Source organism: Calypte anna, chromosome 1, assembly GCF_003957555.1.
Source record: "Calypte anna isolate BGI_N300 chromosome 1, bCalAnn1_v1.p, whole genome shotgun sequence".
NCBI classification, from domain to species: domain Eukaryota; kingdom Metazoa; phylum Chordata; class Aves; order Apodiformes; family Trochilidae; genus Calypte; species Calypte anna.
Window position 1 is genome coordinate 108,810,301 of NC_044244.1, and position 16,911 is coordinate 108,827,211.

General features: G+C 41.4%; 1 protein-coding gene across 9 annotated transcripts in view; it reads right to left on the reverse strand.

Annotated features, from left to right (window-relative positions):
- Positions 1–16,911, reverse strand: part of ERG (ETS transcription factor ERG) — a 147,981-nt gene that overhangs the window by 19,298 nt on the left and 111,772 nt on the right. For all 9 annotated transcript variants that reach the window (XM_030463978.1, XM_030463994.1, XM_030464037.1 and 6 more), the window contains 2 exons: positions 14,853–15,070; positions 707–858 (listed from right to left, as the gene is read on the reverse strand). In XM_030463978.1, coding sequence (XP_030319838.1) covers positions 707–858; positions 14,853–15,070 — 370 coding nt within the window. The remainder of the gene's footprint in view (positions 1–706; positions 859–14,852; positions 15,071–16,911) is intronic.

Consider the following 16,911-nt stretch of genomic DNA (forward strand, 5'->3'; position numbering starts at 1 on the left):
TGCTTGGACTTTGGAAATAAGCATGTTAATTATTTTGCAAACTGAGGCAACAAATCTTCCAGCAGTGTTTTATTTGGAGGACAAGGCACACAGGAGTGAATGCCTTCTTGTTCAATTAATTGCTGAATCCTCCAAGCAAGCTTGCCAAGACTAACCAAGAATTTCTCAACTGTGCTCTTAGATTGCAGTAGAGTTGTCAGTTTGCTGCTTAAAATGTTTTACACCACCCAAACTCAGGGGATAACCTAGATAAATGCTTTCCATGCACTGTTGGATTTCATAGAAGCTATTGTCTTTTTAGCATCCTGAGGGATGGGCTGCATATTTGTCGGTATATGATGTGGTACAGTGATCCTTTCTGTCTCCCCCACACTCTGCACTCAGCTGGTCCATGGTAGTAGGAAATGTAAGAAGCTCTTCATTTTGACCACTTTAGGGTGAAATACTCCAAAAGGAACTAGAGAATTCAGACAGGATATGAGTGCCTGTAATCAGCTAGTTCTGTTTCTGAAATAAGAACAGTTTGAGAAGGTAGCTTCATTGTAGTATTTCTCAGTTTGTTCTCTTATAATCTTGGGAAATTACTGCTCTTTTCTTCCTAACTGCATTATTTTGCCACTTTCCCCCAGATCTTCTTAAGTAATGTTAAGAGACCTAGAGGAAATGTATATTTTTTTTCTTAAAATCTTTGTATAGAGGGTCTAACCTGCAGGCACAATGACTCTTCGTTCATTGGTAGTCATATTTGGGGGTGGAACGTGCTTCTCTTCCATGTAGTTTCCATAGTTCATCCCAACATTGTCTGAGCCGCTAACCATCTTCCCTCCTTTTGCCACGCTGCAGTCATCAGGAGAATTCCTAGACAGAGAAGAGAAGTGTGTTTCTATTATTATTTCAGTCTTCACTAATATCCTCAGCAAAGAATCATGCTGAATGAGATGGAAAAACTGAGAGTAAGGTACCCGGGTTGGGTTGTCACTGGAAAATTCAGTACCTAACACTGAATGACTTAGCTGATTCCTTCAGCTGCCACAGAAAAACCATCAGCCTCAATGGACCATATATTTATTTTTATTTTCAAAGGATCAGGTTCTTATATGTCTCCAAGCATACACGATTTATTTCCAGAGACTGGTGCTAGAATTGGAGGCTTGTTCACTAGATTTCTAAGCCCAATGGCTGTGAATAGCTGCACTTCTCTCTCCAAACATGTCACAGGCAACTCATCAAACATAGAGATGTACTCAATGTAAATGTTCAGAGGGAAAGCTATTATTAGTTTTTATTGTTCAAGCCTTGGACAAGGCCTGTACAAGCCTTGGACAGCTTCCCACCTCCACTGCTGCCATTGTTCCATGTGGTCACGCTCAGTTGCACTTTATGTCATGCAATGTAGACACACTTCTACGTATGGCTTACAGAAAAGGAACATTTGCCAAAGCCATGATTCAAAATACCACACGCATGACTGGAAAAACCTTTCAGCTCCTGACTAGTAGTCTCCATGGTACTGTAGTCAAGAAATGGAAATCTGCAGAGGATCTGCAACCAGACACCTCTTTAATTTTGGCTTTACTTTCTGAATAGGGTCTTTAGGTTTAACATCCCACAGGGGTTCCCTAATGGCATTTTAATTGCATCACAGTTTTCTTTCTTGCAGACACAGTCATATTTGCCCCTTAATTTAATGTCTACAACGTGTTTCATCAGAGAGGAAAAATTGTTACAAAAATCAAAATAAAGACCACAGCCATAGGGAATACCTTTAAATGTACAGAGGCTGTTTGGCAAGGGAAGGAGGGTGTTAGTTGGTTTCTTTAGTGATACTCTTACTAACAAGTTTTCTTTTAGTCCTGCCATTTAACTCCTGAAACTGTACCATGGTCTTACAAAAGAAACAAATCACCTTGCAGTGGTTCAATTTCGTTCCTTGCAAACCAACTAACTTGTAGTCCAGAGAACCAAGAGATCCCCCAAGATCCAGACTCCTGGAAGAATGCTTCAGGATCTGCCCCCAAAGCATGTTTCACCCAGAGCCTCTTGCTCTCCCCATCTCAGAAATCCCAGACCTTGCTGCAAGTGTTGTGTAGCAATATCACTTAAAGCCCACCTGAAGTGAGAGTAAAGGTGATTTCCCAAAAAATGTTGTTATTTTTCAAGGACAAAAGCAGAAAAATAGTACACAGTTTGGACCACTGTCTGCTCAACATACGTCAAAAGAATGTAACACACTTTTTATCCGATGCCCAAGTGACTTGGTTGAGCTGGCTGCTGAGCACTACGCAGGGTCAGGAACTTATGCATTTATAACTCTCACATGTGTGTTTTAAAAAGTAACTAGCACTTGGAAAGCTGAAAAAAATCAGTATACATCTCAGATACTAGAAGTACATTTTAAATGCATCAGTTTTTTTCTGCACAGTGCTACCACTAATTTTACCATGTTGTGTTAATGTATGTATTAAAAAAAAACCCAACAAAACAACAACAAAACAAATCAAGCCAAACCAAACCAAAATCAAACAAACAATAGGACAAACAAACCACCAAACAGGTGATGGCTTTCAGTTTAAAAATAATAATTAAAAAACCATTCAATGGGTGCTCTCCTCTTTAGGACAAGGAACAGGGCCTTTAATGTTGTCTGGGCAATGTTGGCTTCACATACCTTTTTCAGGTGCTACATAACATATTACATGTGAAATCTGCTTTGTGTACAGGTCATACAACTGCTCTGTCAGCCACAGGACTGAATAACCACAGGGAAGGTATAGTCAGCACATGGTCTCATCTGTCATTGAGTGGTGGTGAGCTTAATGTTTCCTCTTAGAACCAGAATACTAGGGCGTTATTCTCTCAGGTTTAATCTTCTATCCCACTACATACCTCTAAATATAATGCCTGGTTACAGCTTGTTTCTGTCAAAACAGAGTTAAGCAAAACAAAGTAACTTTTCCTTTCAGATGTAAACATGTTGAAAATGAGCTTTTGTGATAGCTGCTTGTGACTAAAATGCTGTTTTTCTCTGTTTACCTTCAACAAATACAAATAGCATATATATATATATATATATATGTATATGTATATAAGTGACTCTGCATAGTAAACCACGTATAATTTGGAAACAACATTCAGCATCTGCCCTTAAACCTGTGTGGATGTTCACCCTAACAAAGGTGTTAGTTACTTTACAAAAACAAAAGAAAGAGCCATTTGGCCCCTTCACTGACTTTTTAGAGATGTTTTTGGGAAGTAGAGAGCTGGCAGCATCCTTTGGCCTACCTGACACTGTTACTTTGTTTTGGTTTTCTGTGAAAAGGAACTTGAGATATCAGGACATCAAAGTCTTGCTACTAATGTGAAATATCATATCAGTATTAGTCTCCACCAGTTCTATAGGCAATTGTGCATTAAAAACACTCTTGTAAACACTGAACAGTAAATGATGTGAAAAATCCAGTAGTAGCACATGGCTTTTGGCAATTTGACAGAACTTCTGAGCTGATCTTCTGATTTGAATATAAACAGACAAGGGTAAAGAAGAAGATCATAAATAAGTTATAACTTTTCATTAAAATCCAGAAGCAGATGATCAAGAGTTTTCTCCTGTTTGCCTACAGTTCAGCACATCTTCTAAAACCATGCTTAACTTCAAACATGAAAGCAGCTCCATGGGAGCAATCAGGACTACTCAGGTACTTCAAACTGAGTGTGTACTTATGCATAATATTGAACCAAGGCTTAATTCAAATAGCAGGGAACAGACCTCTACCATATAGAAAAGAAAACTAAAAATGCAAGCAGACACTAAAAAATGGTTTTAGTGCCCAGAACAACAAGAGAGTGATTGTCTGCAAAGGGTTTTTTTAGGACTTTCTGTGAGTCTGCTTTATTTCTGAACCACCCGGGGATCAGGGCAATGGAAAAGCAGCTTTCAGAAAGTGTGCCCAGTGTAAAGGGCGCAGCTTTGCAGTGATTCATCCTCAGCTCTAGGTCTGAAATGAAACCTGAGATGTTTTTCTTCACAGCTGAATGTTATTTTTACCCTTAGTAAATATACTGTGTTACACCTGGAATTAAAAAAAAAAAAAAAAAAAAAAAAAAAGTGGAAAAACTACAATCATAGAACCCAAGAACATTATGTGCAGTCCTGAGCTGACTCAGCTTTGCTTGCTGATAGAATCTATTGAATAAAGTGCTTCTCTGTAGGTCCTTGGACCTGGAAACCTTGCCTTTATTCAGGGTTACTTAGAATCAAGCTGATTTCATGGTTAAATTTAGTGCCTATTCCTACTGGAGCCCATTGGAGTTTTGCCAACCATTGACTCTGATGAAAGCAGATGTAAGTTCATAAATAAATGTATGAAACACATTTCTGCATCGTCACTATGCTACTATTTTCCCCATGTGACATGAAACACCTGCGCTGTGTTAAAATGCAATGTGTCAGGGAAACACAGATTAAGAATCAGCAAAATTTTACATTATTTCTGTGACATTCCCACAATATAAATTCATCTATTTAATATTTCTGAATATCAGAGGGAAAAAAATGAGAAATATTGTATTTTCAAAAAATATTTATGTCTTTATACATTTTTTTAATAACCAAAGTTTGGATAACTTCCTTACAGAAGCTACTTATAGAAAAGAAGCTCAAGAAAGTAGAGTGGTATAAGATTATCTTTGAAGAGTTATCCATGCATTGTCCCCATCCATCCAAGGCTGGTCAAGTCAGAGGACACACTGAGTTACCAGGTACTTTTCTTCTGTGAGGCTCTGGCAAACAAACCAATACAGTGTCTTACAGCATAAAGATTCATCTCCTCACCTCTCCTCTCCCATTTTGTAATAACAGTGATCCAAGAGGGGAACAGCTCCAGCAGGCTTGCTATGTCCCCACCCTGTCTTTACGTAAAAGAGGGAGAGCTCTGCAAAGCCAGCTCCCTTGGATAATTTGGACCAACATATGTAAATTTATATTTAGCCAAAATGACATCATTTAAAGGTCAGCTCACGCTGAGTGTATTACAAAGCATGCTCAGGCTCATGTCTTCACTGCAGCTACTCAAGTTGTGAATTTGGTCAGCCCTTCCCCCAGCAAAATGGTTTGTCCCTGAAAAAGGGGCCCATGAAGAAAAACAAATTTTCCTGAAATTTCTTACTTTGAGGCACATTATTTCTTAAAGCACATCTTTACTTCAGTCCACAATATCAACTCAAAGAGTTACATAGCTGTAGCCCTAAATTCTTCCCCTCCCCTCTCTACACTCTTTTCCTCTGCGTGAACCATCTGCTGAGACCTCACAAAGCAGTGACATGCAAAGACGAATCCTTATGGGTTCCCCTTTGGCAGTAGTCAATAGGGACTGCACAACCTTTCCTGGTAAGAAGGACCTGACCCTCCCTGGCAGCAGGAGTGGCTGCATCAGCAGCTTTGCAGAGCCCCAGGAGCTCCCTCACAGATGCCAGTGGTGATCCCCAAGGGTGCTGAGACAGTAAACAGTGCATTCATTGGTGATATCAGAGGTCTCAAAGTTTGCTTTGATAGAGCTCGGCTTTCACCACACACACACTCATCACTCAGGGACAATGCTGGCTTCTGAGCCCAGCTTCTTCACATCCACGAGGGGAAGCTCTGCAAGAGCACCAAGCCCCCTGCTCCTGTGCAGGCACCTGCCCTAAATCTGTTGCCTGAGCACCGCTACACATAACCTGCTGAAAGGAAAACACAGGCTTTATTTTCCCTTCCAAGGCTTCTTGTGAAAGCAGTGCAAAATTTCCTGCAGCAGACTCTGGTGTAACAGAGGCATTAAAATGATGGGTGGGTAAGTAACACAGTGCTTAGCTTATAACCTTAGTCACTCCCTCACCCACGTAGGGTGTCTGGGTGGGATGCTCACCCACAGGAAAGGGGACAATCAGAGCGTGAGTGAGATGCTGCTGTCTGTCAAAGGGAGGGAAACCCCTCAGGGCTCATGCTGCTGGCTGAAGCTGTGGAGACAGTCTGTTTATCTTTGCTATAAGGTGAGTGTCAAAAGCAGTCCTAAAAAGAAAAAAGAAAATAAAAAACACACAAAACTCAAGTCCTCACTAGGCCAAGCAGTAATGGATGTGCAGTACTCCATGCTGGGCCATGAAGGGGAAACCCAAATGTTCTTCAAGAGCCCAGGGCTGTGAATAAACTGGGCATAGGGCAACCTAGAGTTAATACATTCCTGCAGGATCCAAAACAGGGGCAGATACCACTGCAAAAGGTACCCTGGACTCAGTAGGTGTTCAAGATTGCATGGGGTCAGCCCAGGGGCTACTCAGAGATGTCACAGTATGGCACACAGAGGTGCCTCGGGCTCCTTCCTTGAGTGAAAGGAGAAAGCAAACACCACGTGCCAACACTTGCAATGTTTCTGGCTTTCTGTGAGCAGCACACAAGATGCTTGTTTATTGAGCTGTACATGTAGCAGCTGTTCATTTTCAATCAAATAATAACTTTTGCTAATTGAAACAATCATTTTTAATTTTTTTTTGCTTAACCTTCCCCAGCTATCTTGTGGTCCACAGCTGCTTCAAGCCTTCAGGCCATCATGGCAAATTAAGGCAGTCAGCGTCTGGCTCACTAGAGGCCAGTCAAGCTATAAATATTACTGGCCTGGCTCTTTTTGTTCACAGCACGGGGAAACAGCTGGTTTAAGTTTGACTGCACGTTGTCATTTCTCCATTAACACAAACACTTCAATATTTCTTATGTGTGAGGTTGGAGTGAAGAAAGGGGAAGAAGGGAAGAGGGTCACTAAAAGCCAAACCTAAAAAATGATGTCCTGTATATACTTAATTTACAATTAGATTGCTGCCTGGGAGAAGGCAGAAGTCAGACATGGTGATAGCTTGGCCAAAGCCACAATAACTTCCCAGTTGGCCTATAACTTTCAGGACCTATTTTCTCTTATTTTCTTTTATTATTTTAATAGAAATTCTATTATAATGGTAATAGATTACATTTCTTGAATTGTATTTCATTTCAGCAGCTTGTAAGACTGTTGCATTTGTGGTTTCATAAATATGAAATACCAGGAGACAGGGCCCTTCCTAAACCACATATGCCTTCTTTTGTGGTTGGGAATCATACAGAAAGGTAGTAAAGTAGAGCATGCCAGGCATAAACAGAAGTGACATCTCATATGGAAACCATAATCCACCCTGTCTGTGGGATGTCTGCTCATTTTTGTGATTAGCATTGTCAGGCTGTGAGGATAACAGGTGTGAAATGGTGAAGTCAATGATAAGCCACGTTTCTTTTTCTTATTTGCTTTCTGCTTTGCTTTAAAATGTTATTCCCAACCTTTAAATACTGAACACCCCCAGCGATACTTCCCTGACAAAATAAAACATCTACCAGTGAAGGGCGAGGAGAAGACTCACCTCAAAAACTCAGAGACAACCTACTTACTGACAGTGTCTATGCCACGCCAGTCTGAGGAAACACCACAACCAGCAACTCTAAAAACTTTAGACACAGAAAATACTATACTGGAAATAAAGCAGTAATGGCATCAACAGTCATCAATAATGACATAACCCCTGTGGGGGTCCAATGTCTATATTTGAAGACTAATGTTATATTTCACGACCCATATGAAATTTTGGTTGCTTAACACTTTTGAGATTCTGTCAATAGTCACCTTCTTAAATTCCTGAAGCTAAGTACACAATTCAAGCCTCAGGGGTAAATCCAAACTGTAACCATGACAATTATGGACGAACACATTATCCCAGAGTGGAAAGTTTTTTAGATAGCACCTGCCAGCCCAGTACCCTCTGGAAAAGCTGAAAAAAAAAATAGCCATAGTAGTGGTGGGTTGGGTTTGTTTTTCTCTTTGGCAATATGTTTACCTCAAGAATAAGAGCCAAACCATGCAGACACACACATGCACACACTTCATGTTAAGCTGGTGGATTCTCAGAGCAAAGAGGATTTTCTTGAAGTAGTTACAGAAAAAGCCCTAAATAGTGAAGATCCTGAATTTGTTTTTCCAGTTTTTTTTTAGTTTTGGAGGGAGCCACTCCACCAACCACCCAGTCAGTGGGAAAAAAAGATTATCAGTCTGAGATAACTACCACTGTGTCTTTTTACCCAGGATTAGTGTTACTTTATACAGCCAGCTCCAATAAGTGCATTAGGAAAGTCATCCTCTTAAGACAGCTTTTCTGCAGACTGATGTAGGGGCTGCCTCAAACCCTCTTGGAGACAGGCGAGAAAGTCCCATTGACTGCAATGGGGTTTGAACCACACTTATTGTTTAGTCTGAGCTGAGGTTTACCAAAAATACCAGGACCACATGCCAGTGGTACACCACCAGATGTGGAAGGGATGGCACTGAGCCTCAGCTGCAGGGCTGTGCTCCAGGGATGGAAAAAGCCATGCCCTTGAAAAACAAGTGATGTCAAAGCGATGACCGCAGAGCAGTCCTGTTTCTCCACACAAGGTGTGCAAATATTCTCACTACATCCACTAGGATCATGCCACAGACCATAATGCAGGTGGTCTCACCTAAAGTAAGCCACATGAGCCTGTATCCTGGTAGCAGGGTGTTTCTGTCCTGGTGGCCATACAGAGATCTGTATGGATGAACTCACCTTCTCAGTGGCTGAGCATATCAATGCACATGGGTAGACTGTGCAAGGTATGTCAAGTGCTACCCATTCCGTTTGCTGATTTGTATAGCAAGAACCAGCTACTGCTTAGGAGACTTTACATCAAAGGGGAAAGGAAAAAAAAAAAATCAAACAAAAAGTTGAAGTCACTTTGGACTCAGAAAAGTCCTCCTGTGTGTCAGATGCACTCAACCGAGCTAGTACAGAGGCTCTTTGATGAAAACTTAGAACAGTAACATGCAAAGAAAAATGTTTTTTCCCAAAAGAGCCAGCACAAAAGATATATGAAGTGATAATTTCATTCTCAAATGGTTTTTGAGCAATAATTGGTAGCACTTAAAATAACATTTTGCACATGATTAAGTATTAATGGCAACTAATTATTTCTGGCATTTCTTTAAACCTTCTGTATCAGCCAAGATGTTGGAAAACTTCTGCTGTGCTTTCACTGCAGCTAACTTTTAAAATGCTTTTTCAATGAAATCATCACCCTGCTCATGGCAAGTGAAATTTATCTGTGGCCTGAATAAGACTCTGTGTTCCACTTCAATTTCCCTTAAAAAGATGTATTACTGGTTAGGAAATGTAGTTCTTCCAAGCTACCTTTGTATAGTCCCATCTCTGTGCATGGCAGAGTCCCTTGCAGGAGTGTATTCAGGGACCACTTAAGCAATCCATGGGTTTACGTGTTGCTTAGGCAGTAACTATGGCTTCATGAAGCAACTCCACAGAAGCAAATTTCACCCTAACTGCATAACATGAATTGCATTCGTTCATTGTAATAGAATTGCCCATACTTTGATAAAAAAATTAAAGAAAAATAAACAGAACACTAAGTAACAGGATGAAGTATGCAAATTCAGATTTATATTGTAGAGTATTACTGTAAGTGGGTGAATCTCTTGGTTTGACACAAGAGCAATATATAGCAGGAAACAATATTGTTACATTCTAAAGAAAAACTGGCTGCATGATGGCACCAAAGGTTTCATTAGATTTATGTACCTGGGAGAAATATAGTGGCTGTAGCAGCATAATGGATTTGAAGAAATTCAGTCTGATACTACCTGTGAAAATCTGCATTGTATATGTAACAACAGTAAGATAAGTCACAGCTTTAATTTAAACTTTTCTTGATTTATTTAATTTGAGCCTTTAGGCTATATTTTCTGGTACCGTGCAGCAGGGTTTAACTTTAAAAATACTGTCATTGTCAAAGAAAGCTGTGTAGCTAATCCCTCTGCAACACACTGAAAACAACCAAACAACCTTTTAATTTCATTCTAATGTTATTTCTTCATTCTAATGTTATTTCTCACAGGCACACCAGTTTTGAGACTGTTATGTTTTGAGATTTAATGTAGGGCAAATACAGCCAAAGTATATCTGGGTAGAGTCCTAGCAGTGCGAGCACATTTCAGCTTTGAATGGATACTTAATAGTTGATGTGTAAGAAGTTTAGTACACTCCTAAAATTTTATATGCCCTCCCAGACAACAGAATATATGGCTAGGAAGCAGCCTAACACCATCAGAAGGGAGAGCTGGACAGCAAAAAATAAAAAGGCTAACTATTCCCTGGTTGCCACTTTGTGGGGTCTGTTACCCTGTTTTGCATTGCCTTCACACCATATTATTCAGACCCAGGCTCCCCCTTAGGAAAATTATTACAGAGGGTGCTCTGGAGATCCTAAGGGTAGCACTTCAGCAACCCCACAGTGTGTCTGTGGTATTTTAGACTCCTTTGGGATAACCCAGATTTTCAAAGAGGTTTAAACACAGACAGTACAGTTTTACTAAAATTGAAAAGCAGCTCCAATCTCTATTGCTACCACATGTATTAATTTTTAACACGTAAAACATTTTTAGAATTGTTTCATTTAAGGAGATAAATTCATGGACTTCAAATAAGCAGGGTTAGGAAGGCTTCTGCAGAAAAGAATATGCCAAGTATATTTGCAGGGAATCACTAATCTTCATGTATAACTTGTGGCCAATATTATGTATGTGACAAACAGCAGATGATCTGTCAGGAAATGCGTGAAACAACAACATACAAATAGGAAAGGCCTAGCAGGACTTCAGGAAGGAAAAAATGGTTTTCATATTTGTAAGAAACAAACACTTGTATAACACTGACCTGTAGAGACGTCTGTATTGACAGCACTACTCAATGTATCAGAATATTTGCTGTGATTGTTTTGCAATAATATGACTGATAAGTAATTCCATTTTATGCAAGACTTGAGGGATGCACACTTTTTTGCACAACTGGCAGGAATATCACACACTAGGATTTTTATTTTTTTACTTTTTACCTTTTACACTATAAATATTGCATGCATACACATAAATGAATTTTAGAAATGCCACAACTTATTTGTATTTGGTACTTGGCAATATTAGATCTCCATTAAAGTGTACTGTTAAGATCCATTTTTCCAGGTGTGTGTTAGGCCTTATAAAATAATAGATTTATGATGAAATAAAAAGCGCATTTTGATTACAAACAATAATTTTTAACCTTGTGTAAATATAAGCATGCAATATACACATTGATTTTTTTTAGTCTTAATCTAATCTTATCTTTGGTAGTCTATAAGTGATTTTTTCTTTGTTTTTCAGTATGTCATGTCTTCTTTATTTTACTGCATAATGCTATGTCTTAGGATTTGAAATAAAGTATGAATTTTCCTCATCTTCTTCTTAGCAACTTCTCATTGCTCTGTCAATAGGGGAGGCTGTCAAATCTAAGACTAATAAACTAAACCCTGCATCAATTGCTGCAGATGATTTTTGATACAATATAGAAAGAATTAAATTTCTTCCCATTGTTTTCATTCAGAACATCCCCTTCAGAAAATCAGTGTTCTGATAAAAAATATTTTGCAGTTCAGAGCAGTAACTTGTGCATCTCACATGTTGGTTGATATTGGGAAAGAATGGCCACTGCTGAGCTGTTCACTTTCTAGTGGTGGCCATTAAGCAACCTTGAGTAATGCTGCTCTGAGAAAAATGAGTAACTTGGTTTTTATGTGCTGTTCAGCTGATCTGCACTAAGCTCCAAGTCCTAATGCTGGAGTGGGCAGATCTAATGCTATTCTTTTTAGAGAAGACATGCAAAAAATTTATCCTTGTCATCCCTCTACTTCTGTAATAGCAGTAAAGGTGGTCTGGATGGTACAAAAATCTGCCACTGGGGTTTCAGATGCCTTGACAACTCCTGGGTGCCACCTATCTATAACAATTAACACTTCTGCTGGAAAAGTATGAATCAAAATTATGCCCTGTAGCTAATAAAAAAAGATGGATTTAAAGACAATTTCCCATAAACTCAGATTATATATGCCAGCAAAAGTAGACGCATGTTCTGTTAGTAACATTGGAGATCATATGCACAAGCATGTTGCTTGGCTTGTGTAGAGACCAGGATACCTCTGAAGGCAAGGCAGATACCCCTCTTTGCAAAAAACAGCTTTGGCAGCCTAAACCAGCAACAAATTCCTGTCTATTGATGGTGTGAGTAGCCAAAGTACCACCCTAAGCGATTCATTGCTTGCCCACACTGATAGAAAACAGCATAAAAGAAGGATAAATTATAGGCATTATAAAGGTATGTCCAAACAGTCTGTTTAATTCAGGGCTTCTGAATGTTTATCTGTGGAAGGGAAGTTGGAACCAGATGATCTTTAAAAGGTCTTTTCTGGTCCAATCCATTCTATGATTCAGTGATCCCCGGAAAGTATTTCGAGTTCACATATACAAGGTGAACACACCTTAGATTTGGGCAATAGAGACAGCGAGCCCCCCAGCCTGAGTCCATGTCCCCAAACACCAGGCAGTAAAATGTGCTGAACACAAGCCCATCCTGACTCCTGAACACATGCAACACATGAACTGTGGATTCAGGTGAGAGACAGGGTGCCTAAATCCAGCCCTGCAGCTGGGAGGCTCTGCCCTGGTGTCTGTGCTGCAGATCCCCGCTCACTGGTTACTTCTGGTTTTATTCAACAACAGCCCCCAGGAGAGAAGTAAAGGTGCTGAGCACAGGATCTCTCCCAGATGCATGCCTAAACACATATCCATCCACAATAAAACTTTCAGGCCTCTCTAGATAGCCAGGCAGCACATGGCTGCCTCTGCAGACACCCTGCGGTAACAGGGGAACCTCAGGGTGTCCCACCCTGTCTGGACCAAGGCATCCCTGCCAGAGCTGAGTGCTTTAGTGCAGGAAGCTCCCTGGGTTCCCAGATCAGGGCTCTTACCAGTCTATACTGGTCTGGGGCATGCAGGTGTGTAACAGCAAATTTTCTGCACTCTGCTCTCACCCTATATGGGTTTTCCTGGAGACCCAATTTAGCTGATCTGACTGTAGGAACATGTTTTGGTCTTGGTAAGGGCCCTGACCTCCTAAATCAGAGTATAATCTTTACCAGTATTGCTAATAGTGATTAGTTAGGACAAGGTTTCAGCTAATAAAAGATGGTTTCTATTTTAGTTATTTTAAAAATGTGATTGACCAACAGTTTTGAATTCATCTGAATTATCTAGACTCTTCCTTAAGACCTGAGAGTATGTCAAAGCAGGGGACTCTGTATAGCTGACTTTAGTTATGTATAGTGTTACAAATTATTACAACTCATCTCAGTAATGATTAACACTATCTACTCCAAACTATTTTATGGCATTTGCACTGAGAAAAACTGATCAGTTCTCTTACAAAAATACAAGCATGAAGCTAATTTTAGGAAGCAGTTGAAACTGGGTTTGAATCAGTATCCTATTTGTGATTATATTTGTACATTTGCTTACCACAAAAAAAAAAAGAAAAAAAAAAAAAAGAAAAAGAGAAAAAAGAAACCAAAACCAAACCAAACAACATGCTGAAACTGACTGTGAATAACTTTTGAATAAGTAGGCTTACCAGAAGACATCCCCTAATTCTTTGTAACTTCAGCTCATCATTTATTTCTACACATCTCAAATCTTTGACTGGAAATTCTGGATTTAATTTCAAGCACAGTTTCCACCTGTACCAGTGAAAAGTACAGGTGTGATAAGCGGTCAAACCACTTTGCTCTGCTTGTGGTGTTCTTTACATTAGCATAGCAAGTGTGAACAGTAACCATGGTGCCCATAGCTGAGTTTTTTCTAAATAACTGATGCTGGGAGATGAGATTAGTAGGTAGATGTTTGTGACAAAGAGATCTGAAGCATGGTTCTCACTGATATATCACCAACAATTGCGAGCAACCATGTCTTTGGACTTCTGCCCTCCAGCAACACCAGAGGAAAACTGTTTTGACAGTCATGCATTTTAAACAGGAAAGCACTTGTTTGGATAGTTTCCTTGAAAAACCAAAAATAACTCATTTGTGCATGGGAGAAATGACATAGAGTGCTCCTATGCTTGGGAGACCTACCAGTCAATATCCACAACTCCAGTGTGTAATTCTTTCAGCTTCATCATTACATTTCTCCTTTATAGCAACATTCGTAAAGTCCCAAGACAACAATTAATAAACTGATAGGATCTGGCTACTGCCCACTGAGCTGAATAATTTATTTTCTTGTTCCTTTCTACTCCCCTGCTTGCCTGTGTACATGTGATCCTTCTTCAGCGTGAGCTCTTCTTAAATCCAACTCCACAATTACACTTTTTGGCACTATATTTACAGTGAATATAAAAATAAATTTCCATATTTCAATCCTTCTGTAATCGCAAAGTTTTACTCCCCTGTGATCCTGTCTGGTTATATTTAGAGCAAAGGCAACTTCTCAAATTACTGTATTTTGAGAATAATTATTTTGAATATTATTTTGAGAAATTCCATTGAGCATTAGAACACAGGACACACCCTTATCTGTATCAATGGTGCTGCCTCTGACTAGAGCAAACTCACATTTTGATAATTTTAACCTATGATCTTTCACCTAGCGTGCAGTACGAGTTGGCATCCCAAATTAACCAGTCAGAGGAAACACAGAAAGGTACTGCACAAACTCATGAGAAGGTTGTGCCTGTAGCACCATTTGAGACCCTAAGTAACACCTGAATGGGGTTAGCAGGTGTAATGTACTATGTATGGGAGAACTGTAGACCTTCAGGACAGCAGCTGGTTGCCAGGTGGGTTATCTTGGGGCATCTAAATTGGTGATAGAAAACATATATTCGAGCCATGGTAATACTGGCATTATTACCTTGACCCATTAACCTGGTTTGGGTTACACTCCATCTTGATGGTGACTCTGGCTGGGGGCTGTGATAACCAGTCTTGCTGGGGGACACGTGGACTCATCTTTGACGTCTGCCCATATTCACTGGAGGAGGAGGCCGTCATCTCTGTCTTTGCAAGGTGAGGCGATCCGTAGGCACACTCGAACAAGGACTGGTCTTCACTCACCACTGATAATGCTTCCTGCAAACCAGAGAAGTCAGTGTGAGGGTGGTTCAGAGCAGAAATTACAATATATCCCAAGGAAAAAAGGGCTTGTCCATTTCACAAGAAGATAAGCAGTAGGTCACTTTCTTAAACTCTCATTACTTTTTAGGGGCACCACTGCTCTTGGTGGAGGTGAGGAGTGATGGTGCCAGATGAGCCCTCAGCAAATGGTGGGGGGACAACCTCTCTCCTGGGTAGACCCTTCCCACCCATGGCTGAGAAGGTGCATAAACACGATACCAAACATTTAGGAACAGTGGCTAGGAGCTGGGAGAGAGGAGAGGGCAGCAGGGACAGTGAAGCTTTGGCCTCTGGCATCTCAGGTTAGAATGTAAAGGGCTAGGTCTGCTTGGGGTGTAAGTAAGATGCCATTGCTACTTTAACTGCCTCTGCAAGTAACAATCAAAAGCCAGGCTTTGCTGATTCAGTTTGAGGTCCTCTTCCTTCCTCTGAGTCTGAGGCCAAGTCTCTTCTGGACTTGAAAGATGGGCATGACCTCAAATCTATGCACACTTCTCTTTCTACTAGCATCCACCACCAGCTTTGATGGAGATGCCCACCACCAGCATCAAGAGGACGCCATGCCCACCAGCCACCTTTCTCACAGTGACCCCTCTCGGTGGGCCACCTTGCTGGGCATTTCACTCTGTCACCACGGGAATGGCTTCCCAAACACCTTCTCTCACTGTGGCAGCTCTGCAGTGAAGGCCTTCAGGGACAGCAGGGCTCACCAGGCACCTCCGTGGTGGGGTGGCTGCCATCATGGCTGGCTGGAGACCAGACAAATGCCAGAAGGAGTGGAAGCTCTCTTCCCATCACCAAGACATTAATGTTGGCATCAACTCCTTCCCCACATTATCTGGAGCTTTCCCATGGCAGTAAGGAAGTGCCCAGACCTGGACTGGGGAGGCATTGTGCCTGTGGGGCCAACTGGAAAGCTGTGGGAAGGACTGATGGTGCTGAAGGGACCCATCCTATCTGGACCGAGGCTCCCCAGTGATGGGAGCTGATCTGAGCTCCCACTCTCCTGTTGGCTGCCAGTGCCTCACAGGCTCAGGAAACCATCCCTCTAAAAGCAGCCTTCCAAGGAAAGTCCTCATCTTCAGAGGCTGCTTAGGGTGAAAAGGAGGGCACCACCCCAGCACCACCATCTGCCCCAAGGTGACTGAAACAGGGCAAGGGGCTGCCCAGCACCTCCCTCCCTCCCTCTTTCTCTTCCTCCCACACATCCCCCATGGGTGGCCAGAGAGCAAGCCCAGCACTAGGTCCTCAAAGAACACTCAGACTGCCAGATGACAGCAGCTATGAAGGTGGCCAGTTGGCTATGGCTGGAGGTGCAGGGGCCAAGGACTGGGGTGTGGGGTGGAGGAGCCCCATCCAGATTTGGGGCAGGGTGCTTCTCTTTCAGCTGCACCCTGATGTCAGGCAGTGTGTGTGGGCCTGTGTGGCCGCCAGCCATGAGGACATTCAAACCCTGTGGCCCTGTCAGTGATGGAGGAGACAGCAAAGGGGAAAAGGGGCAGTGACGGAAACCCTCTGGATCCAGGAATCCAGGCGGCTGCCTGCAAGCACCTACCTCCCCAGCTGCTGGAAGAGGGCTTTGCACAGGTTTAGCAGCCACATGCTGTCCTGGAGACCAACAGTTGTTTGTTCATTTTAAGGAGGTATACATTTATCATTCCTTATATTCACCCAGTTAGTGAGCCCTCAGGGTTCATTCTGTTAATACTCATCATTTTCTCTGGGACCACAAGGGCCAGAACATCATTTTTCTCATGAAAATTGAGATCGCCTCTTAATCTCTTGGCTTGGGGAGT